Genomic DNA, 16,885 nt, shown 5'->3' on the forward strand with positions numbered 1-16,885 from the left:
CGTCCTTTTCTCAAGGGGGAGTTTTGCCCTCGCCCCCCCCCCTCCGCTTCGCTTGCACCTCTGCCCGTGAACTCTTTTTGTTTTTGTTTTTGCTTTTCATTCGGTTATTCTTTTGGTCCCATTTTTATCGGGTTTCACTCGCCTCCCTCCCCCCGCTCCCCCGCTCAGGACTTGCACGTGCGGGCGAGCTCCGCCGCGACGCAGTCGAGGAAGCCCTCCGTCGTCTCGTAGTGGGACCGCTGCAGCTTCTCCTGCGCGTGGATGCAGAGCGCGAGGTCCTTCGTCATGTGCCCCGCCTCAACGGTGCGGATGACCGCAGCCTCGAGGGTGGCGGCGAAGTCGACGAGGGCCGCGTTGCCGTCCAGCTTCCCGCGCTGCGCCAGCCCGCGCGTCCAGGCGAAGATGGAGGCGATGGAGTTGGTGCTCGTCTCCTTGCCCTTCTGGAACTCGCGGTAGTGGCGCGTGACGGTGCCGTGGGCGGCCTCCGCCTCGATCGTCTTGCCGTCCGGGCAAAACAGCACGGAGGTCATGAGCCCCAGGGAGCCAAAGCCCTGCGCCACCACGTCGCTCTGGACGTCACCGTCGTAGTTCTTGCACGCCCACACGAAGCCGCCCTGCCCCTTGATCATCTGCGCCACCTGGTCGTCGATCAGGCGGTGGCAGTAGCTCAGCTTCAGCTGCTCGAACTGCTCCTTGTACTTGGCGTCGTAGAGGCGCTGGAAGGACTCCAGGAACATGCCGTCGTACTTCTTCAGGATGGTGTTCTTCGTGGAGAGCACGAGGGGAAGCCTGCGCATGAGGGCAAACTCAAAGCAGCTCTCGGCAAACTCCTCTATGCTCTCGCGGGTGTTGTACATGGCGAGCCCCACCCCCTCGCTCTTGAAGTTGTAGACCTCGCGCACCGTCGGGGTGCCGCCGGGCGGGGTGTGCACAAGCTCCAGCCGGCCCGGCGGAAACACGGCATCCGTCGCCTTGTACTGGTCCCCAAAGGCATGGCGGCCCACGATGATCGGCTCGCGCCAGTTTGGCAACACACGGGGAATATTTTTTATAAGGATTGGCTCGCGAAAGACGGTGCCGCCAAGGATATTACGAATTGTCCCGTTCGGGCTCTTCCACATCTTCTTTAGGTCAAACTCCTTTACCCGCGCCTCGTCCGGGGTTATGGTGGCGCACTTAATTCCGACGTTGTGGCGCAAAACGGCCTCCGCCGCCTGCACTGTCACCTTGTCGTTGGTGGCGTCACGGTTGGTGATGCTGAGGTCGTAGTACTCTATCGGGACGTCCACGTAGGGGAGAATGAGCCTCTCCTTGATGAGGGACCAAATGATGCGCGTCATCTCGTCCCCGTCCATGTCGACCACCTTGCCCGTGACCTTGATGCGCTCCAGGCGGGGCCGCGTCGTGCTCATCTGACACGCCGCAGCCGCGGCGGCGGCGGTGAGTGTGGCTCGGCAGGCTACACGGCGAAACATGAATTGCCGCTTCTGTTGGCGGTGCACTGTGGGTGCGTGTAGGTGTGTCGCTTCCTGTAGGCCTGCGCCCCACCGCCGGTGATGCAGCAGCGCGACGGCGAGATGGAAAGGACAGAGGAGGCGATAGAGAGGCGGAAGCAGGGCGACCCTCAAAGGCGTCCGTGCATCCCACGTACGTTGTGCGCACCGCAGAAGAACCCCGCGCCCCCGCACCACACACACTCACAGTGAGAGAGAGAGACACACACACGATTGCACCTGCACACGTGCACAGAGAGAGAGAGAGAGAGAGAGAGAAATATATATAACTTGTACATGTTTGGCACGCGCGCATGAGCATTACGCTTGGGGCGGAAGCAAACACACTGGGGCTGGCGGAGTCCGTCCTTCACCTTCCCCGCCGTCCTGCGGAGGGAAAAAGCAACGACGAAGCGGTGATGACTCTGCGCGGCTCGGCTTCCCCTGCATGGGCACGACGAGCGCGCACTTCCTCCCAGACCAGCTGCTACAACCTCTAGGCGCATATTCGTATGTACATGACGGGCGGGGCGTAAGGCAATGCAAAAAAAAAAAATGAAAAGAAGAAGTGTGGAAGAAAAAAGAGAACATGCATGCGACTCCTTTCCTTGGACGCATGCATTTGGCCTTCGTCCCCCGCCCTTCTCCTCCTCGTTCGCTCCATTTCTGCTTCACCCGCACTGCCGCACACCGCCGCCCTCCTCCTTTTTTTTCTCGTTGCGCTCACTGTGGGCGCTGCGCCCGAGTCCCGCGGGTGGCGGGGGCGATGGACCTGCCGACGACGCCCATCTGCCAGTCCGGCATCGCCGACCGCAGCTGCTCGTTCAGCCGGCGCGCCGCAAGGGTGGCGGGGGAGGAAAACAAATCCACGCGCGCGAGCATCCGCCGAACAAACGCGTTGCCGATGTTGCGGGTGACGTTCGCGCCGCCCCCGTCGGCGTAGGAGCAGGCGGGCAGGAAGACGACGGCGTCGCCCGCCTCCGGCTCCACCCCGCGCAGCATCGGAAACAGCTGCTCCGCCGGCACGCCGTACACCCACGAGGAGTACGCCTCCAGCGAGCCCTGGCGGTGCGGCAGGGGCCCGCGCGTGTTACCGTCGGCACTGGGCGAGACTGGCGGCATGGAGGCCGCCGCGACTGGGATGGCGAAGCCGGGAATCACCGCCGTCGCGCCCGCAGGAAGCCTCTCGCCCCCCTGGAGTCGCGAGAAGGCGAGGCGGTACGACATGATACGGTCCGCTAGCTCCTCTGGGGTGAAGGGGGAGTAGTCCACCTCCTCCAACGCCTCGCGAGGGACGCCGTGTCTGGCGGGGAAGCGGCCTCTGCCACGCACGAACGCGGCGCCCGGCGGCGGCGGCGGCGGCGGTTCAAGCGGCGGCGGCAGGCTGCTGGAAACTCCGTGCACCGACTGGAACTGGGCCTGCTGCTCGCGTGACAGCCCCCGCGCCTCCACCGGCGGCAGGACGCCCCGCTCCTCCTCCTCCTCCTCGGCGTCGCGGCGCTGCATGCGCAGCAGCCGCCTCGAGACCTCCGTCGCCACGTCGCCATTCGGCTCCAGCCGAAAGACGTTTTGGTGGCGCAGCGAGCGAAAACGCAGCACCGAGCGCAGCTGCCCTGGCGGAACGTTGCAGCGGTACGCGGAGGGCGATAGGACACGCCGCAGCGGTGCACGACCCGCCGTCGGTGTCACCGCCTCGCTCCCACCACCCCCGCCGCTTCCACCGCTGTCGCTGCTGCTGCTGCTGCCGGGGCGGTTCCGCGCCGCGCGCGCCCGCCGGGATCTCTCCAGCCTCTCCCGCATGAGCTTTTGCCGGTGCTTGCGCAGGAGCTCCGTCAGCTCCCTTCCACGCTCCTTTCGCGCGGCCTCAATGCTCACCAGCACATCCCGCACCCACTGCGAGGCGTTGGGGTCCTCCTGCAGCGCCGCGGCGGCCTCCGCGTCGCCACTATCGAGCAGGTCCAGCAGCCACGCGGGAATCTCCTCCGCGGTGACGTCCTGCCGGTTCAGCAGCCTCGCCACCTCCTCCGGCGCCAGCAGTTCGCCCGGGCCACGGAAAGTCACACTGCTGCTGCTGCGGTGACGACGGCGCGGGGTCGAGGTGTCAAGAAACCCGCTCACCGAGCGCGGGCTGTCCGAGAGGGACCGGCTCGAGCGGCGCCCGCGAAAGCTGGGACGCCGCTCACGCTGCGGCGTCGAGGAAGCCTGCGACAGGCTCTCGTCGTCGCCAAGCAGCGCCGCGAGGCGCGCGAGGAGGGCCGTGTCGCTGGAGATTAAAAAGTTGGCGCCCACCTTGCCGCCTTGGCGCGACAACGTTTTTACAATCTGCCCCTCCGACTCCTCCGCCTCCTCCTGCAGGAGGGACCGCAGCGCGGCGTCGTAGCCACCCACAAGCCGCAGGAAACGCATCAGAGTCTGGTGGTGGTCCAGGCACAACTCGAGCCCAAGCGTCCGCATGGATTCCTCTTCCGCGGCGCGGCGCGGGTCCATCACGGCGTCGGGAGGCAGCACCATTTGGGTGGGCTGTAGGGCAACCTTGCCCTCCGGAACGCTATACGGCTTCAACCGTGGCTTGCCCAGGCTTTGCTCCTCCTCGTCTCGTTTCTCCTGCTGCGGTCGTCTGAGGCCCTGCGAAGGGACTTCAAGGTCCGGATGCGACCCTCCCTGCGCGGCGGCACGCCTCGCCCCCCCTTCACCACCGCCGCCACTGTCGTAGCTGTCCACGAGGTCGTTTTCCTCATACGTCGTGGCGACGCCAGGGTGCCCGCCCGCCTCCCTCGTGCCGTCAGTTGCTGCCTGCTCCACTCCGGCTCGCGGCAAGCGGCGCAGTTGTTGCTCCGTCGCATACGCGGCGAGTACCGCCTGTGAGTATGCGTTGGCCTCCTCCCCACGCTTGAGAACATCCTCCGCGGTCTTTACGGCCTCCAAGTGGGCCCGCCGCAGGGTGTCGACGGAGCCGTCAAACCTGCCGTGCGTCGCGGCTTCCACCTCCTGCAACGTCTTTTTCAGCCCTTTGGCTCCCAGCTGCTGCGCCGCAAGCCTCCGCGCCACCACACGCGCCCTTGAGCGCGCCTGTTCCGCTGCTTCCTCGTCGCCGCACGCCTTCGCCGCAGCGATGGTGCTAAAAATTTCTTCCAACTTCGTCAAATCATCCTTCTCTTTCAATGGCTCACGCGCGTGTCCTTTTTGCGTCACCGGCCGAGGCCCCTGCGTGTGCGGAGCCTCTGGACGTGCCTGCGACCTCCCCCACGGTTCCTGCATCGCCGCCTTGGGCCGCCCCGGAGCGGCCCGAGCAGGTGACTTCGTCCCCGCTTCCCACTGCCGATGTTTGGGCTGCGCCTGCGGCTCCACGCGCTGCACGCCCCCCGCCGGTGCTATGCTCCGCTCGTCCGGGGCGGAGGCGGTGCTGGGGGGTTTCGTGGACACCGTCGACCAGCCGGCTTCGACCCACGAGGAGTCGCGGCGGGGCGCAGCCGGTGCGCCCTGCTTCCCGCGCCTTGCGTTCGTGACGCGGCCGCCGCTCTCCCCACGGCGTTGCCCGCCGCCGCCGCCGTCGTCGTCATCATCCGAGGACTCAGCTGCCCGCTTCTTTTTTTTCCTGCTCCTTCCCTCCCTTTTCCCTTTCTGGACCTGCGCCTCCAGCTCTGCGATGCGATGCCGCTGCGTGGAGATCGTTCTGAGGGTCTCGAGAAGGCGCTCCCCCAGCCGCGTACTCTTCTCCTCCATCCGATGCGACAGGTCCGACTCGCTTGGGCGCGGCCTCGCGTCTCTGCCCTCGTACTGCCGCTGCTGCTCTCCCGTCGGAGGCGGCGTCTCACTCCGCGGGTTCGTCGTGTCCTCCTCCCCCGGATTTATCGAAAACAACCACGAGGGGGTGGAGGTTTGTGTCCTGTCGCCAGCACGATCCGTTTGAAAGCCTCCCAGGGAGTACATGCGCTGCAGCATCGCTGCTGCGGCGTCGGAGGAGAAGTCTTGGGTGTCCTCCTCCGAACCCGCCGTGCCGATCCCCTCCACCGCGGCGTGCGGCTCCCGCCCGCCCTTGTCCTCCCGCTCCTGCTTCTTCCTCTCCCGCTGCCGCAGCTTTTGCTGCGTTTCGTACGCCAAGAGCTTTTCCGTGACGGACAGGAGCCGCTGCCGCAGAATGATGATCTGCTGCTCCTTCGAGATGGAGGTGAAGTTGTCCAGGGCGGTGTCTTCGAAGGAGATGGAGGGGCGCGAGGAGATGGTGGCGAAGTTTGTGTTGGAGAAGACCACCTCCTGCAGGTGGGTGACCTCCTCCCTGAGGAGGAAGACGGTGCGCTCGCTCCGCTCCAGCTCCGTCAGCAGCCGTAGGACCTCCTCCTTGTAGGCGGCGACAACGGCCGTCTCCACCTCGTCCTTCTCCTCCAGGAGCACGTCCTCGTAGAGCCTCTCGCCCTCCTCGCCCTCCTCTCTTCCGCTGCTCATGGTGCCGGCGTGGAGGTCGCGCTGCGAGGCCGACGGACGAAACAAACGCTTCGCGACGTGCTTGACGCTGCTCGCCGGAGACATGACCTGCGACAGGACGTCCTTCACGCCAAAAATGGAGTCGAGCTGCTGCGTGCGTTGCTGCTGCGGATGTGCGCTGCCGACGGCGCTGCGCACGCTCATCATCGAGAGCTCCGGCGGGTGCAGCATCACGCTCGAGGCCTGCGTCTGGGACATGTGCTTGTTTTGCAGGGCCCGCAGGATGCCGAGATCGTCGGCGCTGTTGCAGCTGCCGTCGCGGGCCTCGAGACCGGCGCGGAGACTGTCCCGCAGCCCCGCTTCGTCGTTCTCGAGGAGGATCTGCCGCATGCCGCGGTAGTTCCCCACCACCCCCCTGGCGCGCATGTCGCTGCACCAGCGCCCGGTCGCCGACATGAACAGCTCGGTGAAGAAGTTGACGACGGCGTGGTCGAAGCAGCGGCGCAGCACCAAGTCGTAGCCGAGGCCGTACGCCTCCGCCACGGTAATGGTGTGCTTCGGCAGGCGCAGCATCCCGGGAGTGTGGCTGTCGTAGTTCTCGTGCAGCATCAGGGCAATGATGAGGCCCAGGTTGTGCTCGCGGTCGTAGAAGCGCAGGTGCCCGACGATGTCGCGGAAGGGCTCGTGGGTGCAGACGTCAACCACAACCAGCCGCGCCACCATGTCGTCCGGCGGCGGGTTCAGCGCCGGCTCCTCCCCCTCCGCGCTGCAGACGGAGGAGGCGGCGCTCGCCGTCTCCGCCGCCTCCCCCGTTTCGTCCGCCCGGATTTGTCCGCCCCGGCCGTCCGTCGCGCGGGCGGCGGACTGCGAGCCGCGCGTGAAGGACTTCGTGCGCGGCGGAGACGCCGCCGCCACCGCGCGCCCGACGGTGAAGCCGCTTTTCCGCGCCCGCAGGATTTGCTGCTGAATGACGGCGGTCGCCTCGGTAAGCGTCTGCGCCTCCGTGACCCTCCAGCGGTGCATGGCGAGCTGCGAGGCCATGATCGCCATCGTGAGCGCGTTGGCGGAGAGCACCACGACGTGCGCCGTGCCGCCGCGCCGGGGTATCTTCCGCTGCGTCTCCACCAGCGCGTCCATCTGCATGATGCGGTCCTCGCGGGTGCTGGCGCCGTACATCAGCGCCTCCGCCAGCCCGTCGCTCCCGAGCAGCCGCTCGTACTCCCCGTCCCGCCGCAACTCCCGCAGCCGCTCCTGCCGCTCCGCGTCGTCGTCGTCGTCGTCGTCGGCAAATCGCAGCACGGAGGCGCGGCCGCCGGCAAGCGTCGCGGTCGACATATTTCCAGCCGGGCACCCGCCTCGCGAAGGCCCGCGTCTGTGTGCGTGTGTGTGTGTGGAGGACTGACTTGCGTGTATTCCTCGCCTCCCTCCTACTCGCGCTGGAGCAAAGAAGGTGAGTGGCAGAGATAGATAGAGAGGGAGAGAGAGAGAGAGAGAGCACGCAAGACCGCAAACACAAACATAAACAAAGACGAGGAGGAAAGCAATCCATGCATGCATGTCGCTGACGAGGTTGCCCCTTTTATTTGCCGAACGAAGCGGCTAACAAACAAACAAAAAAAAGGCGGCGGCAGCAGCAGCAGGGAAGAAGCACAATCGCAATACTGAAAGACAGCGTCCTTGTTGATTTCTAGGCACCACTGCCGTCACTTTTTTTTTAATTTATCCTCTTTGCTTTCCTTTCGGCGTCTCCTCGCATTCACACCCACTTCCAGGCACACGCGAGTGTATGTGTCCGTGGGTGTGCAAGATTTACTGCGCCGTGCGCTACGCCCCCGTTACCGTGTCAGTAGTTACTGATGCCTGCAGGCCGGGGGCGTCACGAGCGTGCCGCCGTGCGCGGCCGCCGCGGAAGGCGGGCCGGCGGAGATTTCCTCCCCCGCCTCCAGCCACGCCGCCGGTGGCCCCGGCGCGGCGTCGTCCTTCACAAACGCGAAGCAGACGCCGCGCACCCTGCCGGTCGACGCCCCCACCGCGGCCGTCGACGCCCCGCCAGCGAGCACCACGACGAGGCTGTTGTGCGGCGCCGCGCGGACGATTTGCATGACGCGCCGATTCGTCTCCTCCACGCGCTCGAGCTGCCGCTCCTCCCACGGCCGGCCGTCGCCTTCCGCGCCGCCCGGCTGCTGCTGCGGCTCAACCGCCTCGCTGAGCTGCACCCAAGTGAGGGCGTAGCACGACGGCACGCCGTCCGCCGTGCGCTGCCGGCAGTGCTCGCGTCGCTGCAGGCAGCGCACCGCCTTCCGCACCGCGTCCCTGTCGTGTCGCACCTGCACCGCATTCAGCCGACCGCCGCCCCGGGCATCCGCGCCGCTGGGAGTCAGCTCGCGCAGGACGCATGCGTCATCAAACAGATTCAGCTCCACTTCAAGCGACGGCGACGACGACGTCGAGGCGGATGGCGCGGACGCCGACGGCCCGGAATGTGCCTCGTCCTGCCTCGCCTCTCCCTCGTCGGCGCCTGCGCCCGCCGTCGCTGCGGGAGTGACCGCGCCCTGCATGAGCCGCAGCACGCTCACGCGCGCCCGGACCCCAAACCCCGGGCCGTGCTTTAGCTTTAGGCACACAAGCTCCGCGCTGACTCTGGCGTCCTCCTCGCTGTCGTGGGATCCTTGCTGGATTCTCTTCTGCAGGTACCGCAGCGCCAGGTACCGCAGTGCATTTTTGTGGGGCAGCCCCGCTGGGTGCGGAAACAAGTGCGCCGTGTCCAGCAGATGGCAGTTGGGCAGCATCTTACACGCCTTGAAGTCGTTCTCCAGGCTGTGGCCCACGACAAACGAGTCGGTGTCGATGTGCCGCCTCAGTTCCCGCTGGCAGTCCTGCAGCGTCGTCGTCACGCCGTCGAGCATCGCCTCGTCGACGCCGCTGTAGCGGGTGATGTAATCCACCACCGGCGCCGCCGGCTTCACGAGGGTGTCAAGCACCACAGCGCCGGCTCGCACGTCCAGCAGCGTGAGACGCGCCAGCGCACTCACGCCGTTGGCGACGAGCACCATCTCGCAGTCCATCGCAAAGACGCGCGGCTCCCGCCCCTCCGCCTCCGCCGCGTCCTTCGACGAGCTCGGGGCCTCAAACGAGCTCCACTCATCCGCCTCATCGCGGGCGGGGGGCGGGCTGACGACAAACCCGAGGCCCTCCAGCTCCGCCCGGTCCCTCTCAAGGGAGAGGGCGTACTGCAGCAGCGTCGCGCGGTTGCCCCAGAGCGCGGGGTCGCCGTTGGCAGCGGCAGGCGCCGTGTCGGGCGGCGTCTTGTTGCCGTGAATCGCTAAGGCGCGGTTAAATAAATTCCCCACACCGTGCGCCCTCGACGAGGCGGCGGCGGCTGCGGGGGGACCGTCGACGCCAACTGCGCAGCACGCACGCGACGCCGTGCCTTTTTCTCCCCCCTCGCCCCCGGCATCTGCGCCGTGCTCGGCGGGACGCTGCCGGCGCCGGTCGCCGCCGGGGGCCTTCGGCGCGTCGTTTCGCCAGAAGACCTCCCGCTCCAGCGTGTTCCTGGCGTCCGGGAGAAGCAACGGGGCGAACTGCACGCCGCACTCCCTGCGCGCCCAACACCGCTGCGCACGTATGGGGGCCAGCATGGCGCGGCCAACGCGCTCCGCACCCCGCTGCTGCTGCTGTTGGGCCTCCGCCTCGTCGTCGTCGCCGACGTCGTCCGCGGCGGGGTGGCCGGCGCCGGCCACTATCATCTCGTCGTGCGTCCACCCATTCACGTAAACCACCACCACGTCCCGCAGCCTCGATTTGTTCTTGAGAAAAAAAACCCGCGGCCCCTCAATCAACGGCACCGCGACCGGCACGGACCACAACAGCAAGTCCCCCAAATCACGCGGGAAGAGGAGCTCGCCTCGGTGCCGCTGCCGCTCGAGCTGAAAGTGGATCTCCACCGCGTACAAGGCGTCCGCAAGGGCGGCTGGGCCCGCGCCATTGCCACTACGATCCTCCGTCCCGTCACCACGCCCACGGTGCTCGCTGGTGGAGGGCGGCAGCGGGGGGCCGGGGTGTGTGCTGGCAATGTGGCGCCCACGTGCCTCCAGCGCGTGCGTCAACGCCGGGGAGGAGGTGGCCGACGGCGTGCGATGCCGCTTCGAACGTCGCGTGGGCATGTCTCCCTCCGACTGCTGCGGCCTATCAACGGAGTGCGAGTGTGTGCGTGCGTGTGTGTGTGCGTGTGGCAGCTTTTGTTTCCACTACGAGCTGCCAGAGACTTTCGAGGGGAAATCAAACGAAAAAAAAAAGACACAAATACAAGTCAAAGCAAAAAAGGCCCAACTCCAACTCCCGCAAGTCTGCGCGGCAACCAGTTCCCGCTTCTGTGCCGCTGCCGCCCGCGGAGGACCTCCCCGCCCAGCGAGCGCATGCATCCACGCCAGAAAAAACAAAACAAAACAAAAGAAAACAAATAACTTCAGTAAATAACGTTCGCGTGGCGGCGGCAGTCGTCAGGGGTTGTGGTGGCGCGGGGGGCGCAGTGAGCCTCGTTTGCACCTGCACACACACACACACACACACACCGAGGGAGGAAGCGATGGTGCCTCACTTGGCGCCGCATTGTCCCCATCACAGAGGGGCGCTGTGTGGTTTGCCCGTCCGTCGCCGTGGGCCCTCAACTCGCGGGAGCGCCGCTTCCCCCGCCAAGACGCAGCCAAACCTCACGGGCATTCAACGGGGTGGAACTGGCCGCGGTGAGCAACAACAACAACAACAAAAAGATGACGAGAGGAAACAACTGGGATACACAAAAACGACGAATAAAAATAAAAAAACACACACACACATAAAGTAGGTTAAACAAATAAATAGAGGCGGGGCTATCGGAAAGAGCGAGACACGCAGACACTGTGAGCGGCCCGCTGCTCGGGCGCCACACTTCCATGTCTTCACTCCCCCAAACTTTTTACACACACATATATATATATATTTAACGACGAGAGAGAGAGAGAGAGTATGTGAAATATGAGTCATAGACACGGTCCTTGTTGTAAATACTACCCCTCCCTCCTCCCTGCTTGTTCTGCTTCTTCTTGCGGCTGCCTCCGTAGAAGGCCGGCTCAAGAAGGGAGGAACGGCGCGCTACTTACTTCTTGTCGCCCCGCGTTGGACTCGTGACAACCACCGTTATCTGGTCCCTGTTGCTGCCTTCGCCGCCCGCCTGCCGCTTGATTCGGACGGCCGCCTCCTTCCGTCGCCAGCCCCCGTTGCGCCGCGGCGCAAGCGGGTTCGTTGCCTCGTGTGCCACTCGGGCAGGTTCGGCGGTGTCCGCAGGGCCCGACAGCAACTTTTTGCGCCGCCGCTCGAAGTTCCGCATGGACGCGGCGAGGTCCTTGCCCTCGTACACCATACTCGTCCTTTTTCTGCGCTTCCCGCCGCCTTTCCTCCACAGCAGCTGCATCCGCCGCCTGCCGCCGACGCCGCCCTTGTCGCCGCCTTTGCCCGGCACCCGCGCCTCCGCCGCCTTCGCGCCAGGGGGCCGCACGGAAATGGACGTCGCGTTGAACTCCGTGTTCAGCGTGAGACGCTTCTCCGCCCACGGCAGCAGCAGCGCGACGAGGAGGGCGAGGAGCGGCCAGAGGAGGTTCGAGCAGGAGACGTACCAGAGGTCGTCGACGCCCCAGTAGACGGCCAGGCTGCTCTCGGTGTAGCGCTGCGGCAGCGGCGGGCCCGGTGCGTCTTCGAAGACCGCCGCCACTGCGTACGCCGCCCCCGTGCGGCTGTTCGCAAAGGCGTAGCCTGCGGTGCGGCCACGCGCGGCGTCGGCGAGCAGCCGCTGGGCGAGCCATCCGGGCATCGACACCACCGCCATCACAACGTGCGACTTCTCGCCGGGGCCCGACAGGGCGGCGGACTTCGCCCACAAAAATCGCAGCGTCCCGTCGCCCGGCTTCTGCGCGAGGGCCGAACTCAGCCCGGCGATGACGTCGGCGGCGAAGAGGGACACGTTTTCGCTCACGCCGCCGCCGCCGCCCATGGTGGAGTTGCCGCTTTGGCTAAGCCACAGCTGCATGCTCACCACGTCGTGGGCGGCGTAGAGGCAGTGGGGAGGGAGGTAATCGCCGAGGCAGCCGCACTCGCACCGCGGCTCCGTCCGCGTCACCGCGCCGTTGTTGCAGTTGCAGTCGGGCGACCCCGCCCGCACCCCCGCGGCGAGCTGCAGACACGCGAGCAACGCCAACAGCGGCGAGCCGCCGAGCAGGCAACGCCGCCGGGGGAACATCAACACTCTTGTCGCGTTACTTCCCCTCACCGCGCAGGGAGAGAGAGAAAAACGAAAAAGGAGGAGTGCACATCCGGCACAGCAGCTTGAAAAATGCCTCAGGGAGGCGTTGCTGCCGCGCACCGGCACGCCCTCGCCTCGTGGCGGGGTTGGCGCCCACCACAATGCGGCGGTCGCGCCAACACACACACACACACACACACACAGTCACAGTCACACACACAGACACACGGAGGCAAAAGGAAAAGGGAAGGTTGGCCACCGCCGCCCAGCGCCCCCGCGACGCCGCCCTTCGCTCCTACGCCGTGCCATGGTTCCCTGTCACGCAGGCGGCAAACACGTTGAGGACGCCCAACGAAATCATGTACACGCCCACAACCCACCCACCGAGGCGGTTTCCAAGCAGTAACCCCCCAGTGAAGACGTAAACAAAGGCACGCCCAACGTGTGAGAGGAGGAAGCGGGTGAAGTGCGCCAGGTGGCGGTGCCGCATCGTGCCCACCTCCGCCGCTGGCAGGACCACGGCAATGAGGATAACGTACACGTAGGCGATATACATGCGCACCTCAGTGATTTCGCGCGGGGGAAACCACATGAGCAGGAAGAGCGCAAAGCTTCCACTGCCAAAGGCCCCCGCCACGCCCAGCAGCTGCAGCAAATAGCTGAAGTTCTTCGCCGTCACAATCTCTCTAAATGTTGGCATGCCGCTTCGCCACCTGAAGAGAGCTCCCGCGTGGCCGGTAGGAGTCGTTTAAAGGAATGGAGAAAAAATGTGACAACAAATGAAAGACGGGAGAGGGGAGCCGAAAGCTGGCGCGAGCAGGGGAGACGGAGGAGGCGGAGGCGGAGGCGGAGGAGAAAAAAGGGCACCAGCGCCATCGGTGAGCAGCAGAGAATGTTTGTTTGCTTGTTTGCCTGCTTTTTTTTTTGGCCGTAGGCAGCCCACCTCGCCTCTCTACCGCCCACACACACACACAGAGAGAGAGAGACTAGCGTTGACTACGCAGGGGGAGAGGTGTGTGTGCGTGTGTGCATATTTGTATATACAAGCGCCAAAGGCCACGGAGGCGCTCGTGCGGAGTGACACGCCGCCGTCGCCGCCGTCAGGGCGTCTTCGCCCCCCCGCCGCCGTCGCCGCCGCTGTCGAGAAGCGCGTCCCACGTCGCTGCACGGCCGTCCGCGACTTCTGCCAGCGGCCGCCGCCGCTCCTCCTCCCGTCGCCGCAGTTGTGCCGCCACCGCATCCCCCATCAACTCCTCCGCCCGTGTCTGCCGCACCGTGACGCCCACCAGCTGCTCCTGCTGCCGCCTGCTCTTCTTGAACATGTTGTACTGGTCGTTCAAAAAGGCGGCGAGGCGGGCCTCGCGCTTGCTGAGCCCGCGAAACGAGGGGGAGTAGAGGTACACCGTGACGCGGGTGCCGTCCCACGTCACGTGCGGGTACTTGTCGCTGCCGTAGCAGAAGGCCCAGAAGCGGCCCATGAAAAGGTACGCGTCGCGGTAGGCGGGGAACACAAACTCCCGCTTGATCGCCTCCGCGCCGGTAAAAATAGTCAGCGGCGACGGCCCCTCCGCCTCCGCCTCCGCCGCAGCCGCGTCGTCCGCCGGCACCCACCCCCGCACGCTCCGCATGAAGTCCTCCACCTCGTCTTCCCGCATGCGCCGCTCGTGGCGGGCGTACGACCCGCCGTGCTGCGGGTTGGAGTTGTGGAACACGTTGAAGCCGTAGTCGCCCTTCCGGCGGGAGGACGTCGTGAGGGCGACGGTCGGGGACCCGCCGAGCACCGCGGCGCCGCAGCCGGAGGAGACGCGACGCGGCCACGCGCCCGCGCGCCACGCCGCGGCAGCCACGCGCGCGAGGGCGGCCGGCGACATGCAGAGAAAAAGAAGAAAACGACTGCCGCCACACGCGCTACCCTCGCCCTCTCTCACAACCACGCGTGTGTTTGTGTGTGCGTTCGCTGAAACTGCCTTTGGCACGCCACGGAAGAGGAGGAGGACGCAGGCGTGAGCAACGCCCTCAGCGCCCCTCGCGGCACAAGCGGGCGGGCACGAGGAGTGAGGCACGTCGCCGCGCTGCTCCCACGACCGACATCGTCCCGGCCACGATGGGCTGCAGCGCGGCGCAAAGGCACGGCGAACACCGGCATGGAATAAAACAAAACCAAAAAAAAACACGAGGAGTGCAAGCCCTCAAAGGCATGAATGCAAAAATCGGATGGAAGTAACAATACAAAAACACACAGTCTGGTACATGAATGTATATACGCTCCACTCAGGGCGTTGCACGCGTAGACGCCGCTGCTGGCAACTCCCGCCACCTCAAGGATCTTTTAACGGCGGCAGGACACCACACAACTGCCGCGCCCACGTCTCGCAGTACGAATTTCCGCCCCCCTCCCCAACGAACCACAACGTTTCCGCCTCTTTTAATAGTAGTAGTAGTAGTAGTATTATATTCGTTCCCCTCTCCAGCGTCGGATTGCGGGTGCACTCGACGGGAGCAGCACCCACGCCCGCCGTGCAGCGACGACGACGCCGGTTGCTGACGGAGGATACTTCCCTCCACCGCTCTTCACTGCTTGCGTGGATGCGGCGCCTCAGCAACTGGCGTTGCCGCAGCTGAGGTAACAAACCAACAAAAACAACAAAGTAACCAGCCAGTGAGGGAACGGCACTCAAGAGGGAAGAAATGCATATCACGCCTGAAACTCACAACACACACACACGCACACGCACACACACAAACGCTGAAGCACCATACACGACGCACGCAGATTGGACAGCCAACCAACCAACCAAAAAAGCAAAGATAGAGAACGAGAGAAGCCAAAAAAGGCAAAACAACAACAAAGGAAGGGGCACTTGTCTCGTGCTTGCAGCAGAACGCCTACCTCCCATACAGGCACACCCGCCGAGGAACAAGCACGAATAATTGTCGCCCCTGCAACACCCGCGTCACCTCACTTACTGTGTTGCGAGCAGCAGGCTGCGGAGCTGACGAATGCACGTGCTCGGCGACCCCGACGGCGAGGGTGCGGGAGCAGAACGAAGTCCCCTCTCGCAGATGCCATGCAGCACTGCAGACTCCTTGACCAGCGCCATCTCCCATCGTCGCAGGTCCGTCAAGAGGGCGTAGGCGCGGCGGTGTCGCCGCTGCCTTGCCAACGTCTGCTGAGGCGCGTTTGTGCTGCCTGCGCCGCCGGGGACCGATAGCGAAGAGGCTTCCGCCGAGGGGTACTGCGGCGACGCCGAGGAGAGGGAGGAGCGGCGGAGCGGGCTCGACAAGGAGCTCGCCGCCTCCGTCACGGACGCGGAGGAGGCCGCACGGTGGTGGGGGATGAAGAGCTCCCGCAGGACTCCCCCGCCCCCGGCGGCACTCACGACTTCGTTGTCCTCCTCCTCCTCCGCCCCGCCCTGCAGCCCCAACAGTCTGGCGGACTTCTCAACGAGGAGGCGGTTGAGCTTCCGCAGCTGCCCCGCGTAGCCAAGCCCACTGTCCGCCACCAGCCCCGCGACGTTCGCTTCCACCACCGTGCCAATCACGCGCGTCCGGGAGCAGAGTTGGTCGCATGTGCGGCGCATTTGCCCTACCATGTCCTGCCAGTCTTTTAGCCGCTGACGCGCCTGACGAAACCGCACGGCGTGGGCGGTGTCCTGGCTGCTCAGCTCGGCCCGCGTCTGTGCCAGCTCGTGGCAGGCGCTGTTGAGCGACGCGCGCAGTTCCGCCAGGGCCTTTGCGTTTTCCTCCTCCGCCTCATCTTTGACGTCGCCACCGTCTTGTGCCGCGGCACACGTGTTGGACGGCTGCTCCCGCTGCTCCCGCGCCGCCGCGTCACGTTCGCTGGCAAGCGCCGCACGCGTTTCCTCCAACCTAGACGCGACGAACTCCTCCGTCTCGCGAAGGGCATTCAACTCCTCCTGCAGCTGGTCGCGCTGGTCGAGCAGCCTCAGGTGCCGTGCGTGACACGACGCCATATTCGCACGGTTCGACTGCCGTTGGTGCTCAATCTCCGCCACGTAGCACGCCGCGAGTTTCCTGCGGCTCTCGTATGCCTCCAGGCTGCTGCCTGCGGCACTCGCGGCATCACCTGCCGCAGCCGCCGCTGGCGACGGCGCAGCTGCGGCCTTTCCTTCGCCAACCACCGCACTCCCGTGCAGCATGCGCTCCACCGACCCTATCTCGTCCCTGACACTTGCCATCTCCTCCATATCGCACCTACACAACTGATTCAGCGCCGCAAGCAATTTATGCAGGGCCAACGTCTCCTGCGTCCCCGAGCGTGAGGAGTGGCGGAAGAGCGACTGGGCGCCGGACTCCCGAATCAGTTCCAGACGTTGCTTGTAGGCGGAAAATTGAGCCCGCCTGTGGGCAGGAAATTGCACCTCCTCACCGCAGACGTCAGCGATCCAGCGGTCCAGGACCGTCGCGTCCTCCTCAGTGAATTGCGGCGGCGCAGCATCTGACATGGCTCGAGGCGGCAACGAACACAGCCACACACAGAGAGAGACCTACAGCTCGTGCGGGTGTGGCTCACACATGCACAACAAACTTATTTGGAGGGCCACGTCAGTGGGTGAGGAGAAAAACAAAAAAAAACACAAAAAACAAAACAAAGCGGGGGAAAAAAAAATAGACAGAACAAGAGAAATAGAAAAAGCTAAATAAATAAATAAATAAAGCAGCTCCAACCGGCACC

The 16,885-nt window shown here is 65.1% G+C and overlaps 7 protein-coding genes across 7 annotated transcripts, besides 15 other annotated features; all 7 read right to left on the reverse strand.

The window, feature by feature from the left end:
- The first annotated feature begins 74 nt into the window (after positions 1 to 74).
- Positions 75 to 117: a microsatellite.
- A 47-nt stretch (positions 118 to 164) lies between these two features.
- On the reverse strand, positions 165 to 1,475 carry Tco025E_06238 (putative isocitrate dehydrogenase, mitochondrial precursor; the record flags this gene model as incomplete). Its single annotated transcript, XM_029373118.1, has 1 exon — positions 165 to 1,475. One exon carries the CDS (start codon positions 1,473 to 1,475, stop codon positions 165 to 167), a length of 1,311 nt encoding a protein of 436 aa, XP_029226753.1.
- Positions 1,476 to 1,747: 272 nt separating this feature from the next.
- Positions 1,748 to 1,772: a microsatellite.
- A 444-nt stretch (positions 1,773 to 2,216) lies between these two features.
- Tco025E_06239 (putative dispersed gene family protein 1 (DGF-1)) lies at positions 2,217 to 7,250 on the reverse strand (the record flags this gene model as incomplete). Its single annotated transcript, XM_029373119.1, has 1 exon — positions 2,217 to 7,250. One exon carries the CDS (start codon positions 7,248 to 7,250, stop codon positions 2,217 to 2,219), a length of 5,034 nt encoding a protein of 1,677 aa, XP_029226754.1.
- Positions 7,251 to 7,285: 35 nt separating this feature from the next.
- Positions 7,286 to 7,308: a microsatellite.
- A 66-nt stretch (positions 7,309 to 7,374) lies between these two features.
- Positions 7,375 to 7,410: a microsatellite.
- A 355-nt stretch (positions 7,411 to 7,765) lies between these two features.
- Positions 7,766 to 10,078, reverse strand: Tco025E_06240 (uncharacterized protein; the record flags this gene model as incomplete). Its single annotated transcript, XM_029373120.1, has 1 exon — positions 7,766 to 10,078. One exon carries the CDS (start codon positions 10,076 to 10,078, stop codon positions 7,766 to 7,768), a length of 2,313 nt encoding a protein of 770 aa, XP_029226755.1.
- A 39-nt stretch (positions 10,079 to 10,117) lies between these two features.
- Positions 10,118 to 10,144: a microsatellite.
- A 203-nt stretch (positions 10,145 to 10,347) lies between these two features.
- Positions 10,348 to 10,375: a microsatellite.
- Positions 10,376 to 10,463: 88 nt separating this feature from the next.
- Positions 10,464 to 10,486: a microsatellite.
- Positions 10,487 to 10,662: 176 nt separating this feature from the next.
- Positions 10,663 to 10,683: a microsatellite.
- A 218-nt stretch (positions 10,684 to 10,901) lies between these two features.
- Positions 10,902 to 10,918: a microsatellite.
- A 131-nt stretch (positions 10,919 to 11,049) lies between these two features.
- Tco025E_06241 (uncharacterized protein) lies at positions 11,050 to 12,186 on the reverse strand (the record flags this gene model as incomplete). Its single annotated transcript, XM_029373121.1, has 1 exon — positions 11,050 to 12,186. One exon carries the CDS (start codon positions 12,184 to 12,186, stop codon positions 11,050 to 11,052), a length of 1,137 nt encoding a protein of 378 aa, XP_029226756.1.
- Positions 12,187 to 12,367: 181 nt separating this feature from the next.
- Positions 12,368 to 12,417: a microsatellite.
- A 67-nt stretch (positions 12,418 to 12,484) lies between these two features.
- On the reverse strand, positions 12,485 to 12,889 carry Tco025E_06242 (putative golgi apparatus membrane protein; the record flags this gene model as incomplete). Its single annotated transcript, XM_029373122.1, has 1 exon — positions 12,485 to 12,889. One exon carries the CDS (start codon positions 12,887 to 12,889, stop codon positions 12,485 to 12,487), a length of 405 nt encoding a protein of 134 aa, XP_029226757.1.
- Positions 12,890 to 12,981: 92 nt separating this feature from the next.
- Positions 12,982 to 13,042: a microsatellite.
- Positions 13,043 to 13,289: 247 nt separating this feature from the next.
- Positions 13,290 to 14,060, reverse strand: Tco025E_06243 (uncharacterized protein; the record flags this gene model as incomplete). Its single annotated transcript, XM_029373123.1, has 1 exon — positions 13,290 to 14,060. One exon carries the CDS (start codon positions 14,058 to 14,060, stop codon positions 13,290 to 13,292), a length of 771 nt encoding a protein of 256 aa, XP_029226758.1.
- A 555-nt stretch (positions 14,061 to 14,615) lies between these two features.
- Positions 14,616 to 14,641: a microsatellite.
- A 254-nt stretch (positions 14,642 to 14,895) lies between these two features.
- Positions 14,896 to 14,961: a microsatellite.
- Positions 14,962 to 14,968: 7 nt separating this feature from the next.
- Positions 14,969 to 14,995: a microsatellite.
- Positions 14,996 to 15,152: 157 nt separating this feature from the next.
- On the reverse strand, positions 15,153 to 16,655 carry Tco025E_06244 (uncharacterized protein; the record flags this gene model as incomplete). The annotated part of the gene is made up of 1 exon (XM_029373124.1): positions 15,153 to 16,655. One exon carries the CDS (start codon positions 16,653 to 16,655, stop codon positions 15,153 to 15,155), a length of 1,503 nt encoding a protein of 500 aa, XP_029226759.1.
- A 117-nt stretch (positions 16,656 to 16,772) lies between these two features.
- Positions 16,773 to 16,867: a sequence feature (A-rich).
- The last annotated feature ends 18 nt before the right edge of the window (positions 16,868 to 16,885 follow it).

The sequence above is a fragment of the Trypanosoma conorhini genome (genome assembly GCF_003719485.1).
Source record: "Trypanosoma conorhini strain 025E chromosome Unknown Tco_14.4_contig_00410, whole genome shotgun sequence".
In the NCBI taxonomy this organism is placed as follows: Eukaryota; Euglenozoa; class Kinetoplastea; order Trypanosomatida; family Trypanosomatidae; genus Trypanosoma; species Trypanosoma conorhini.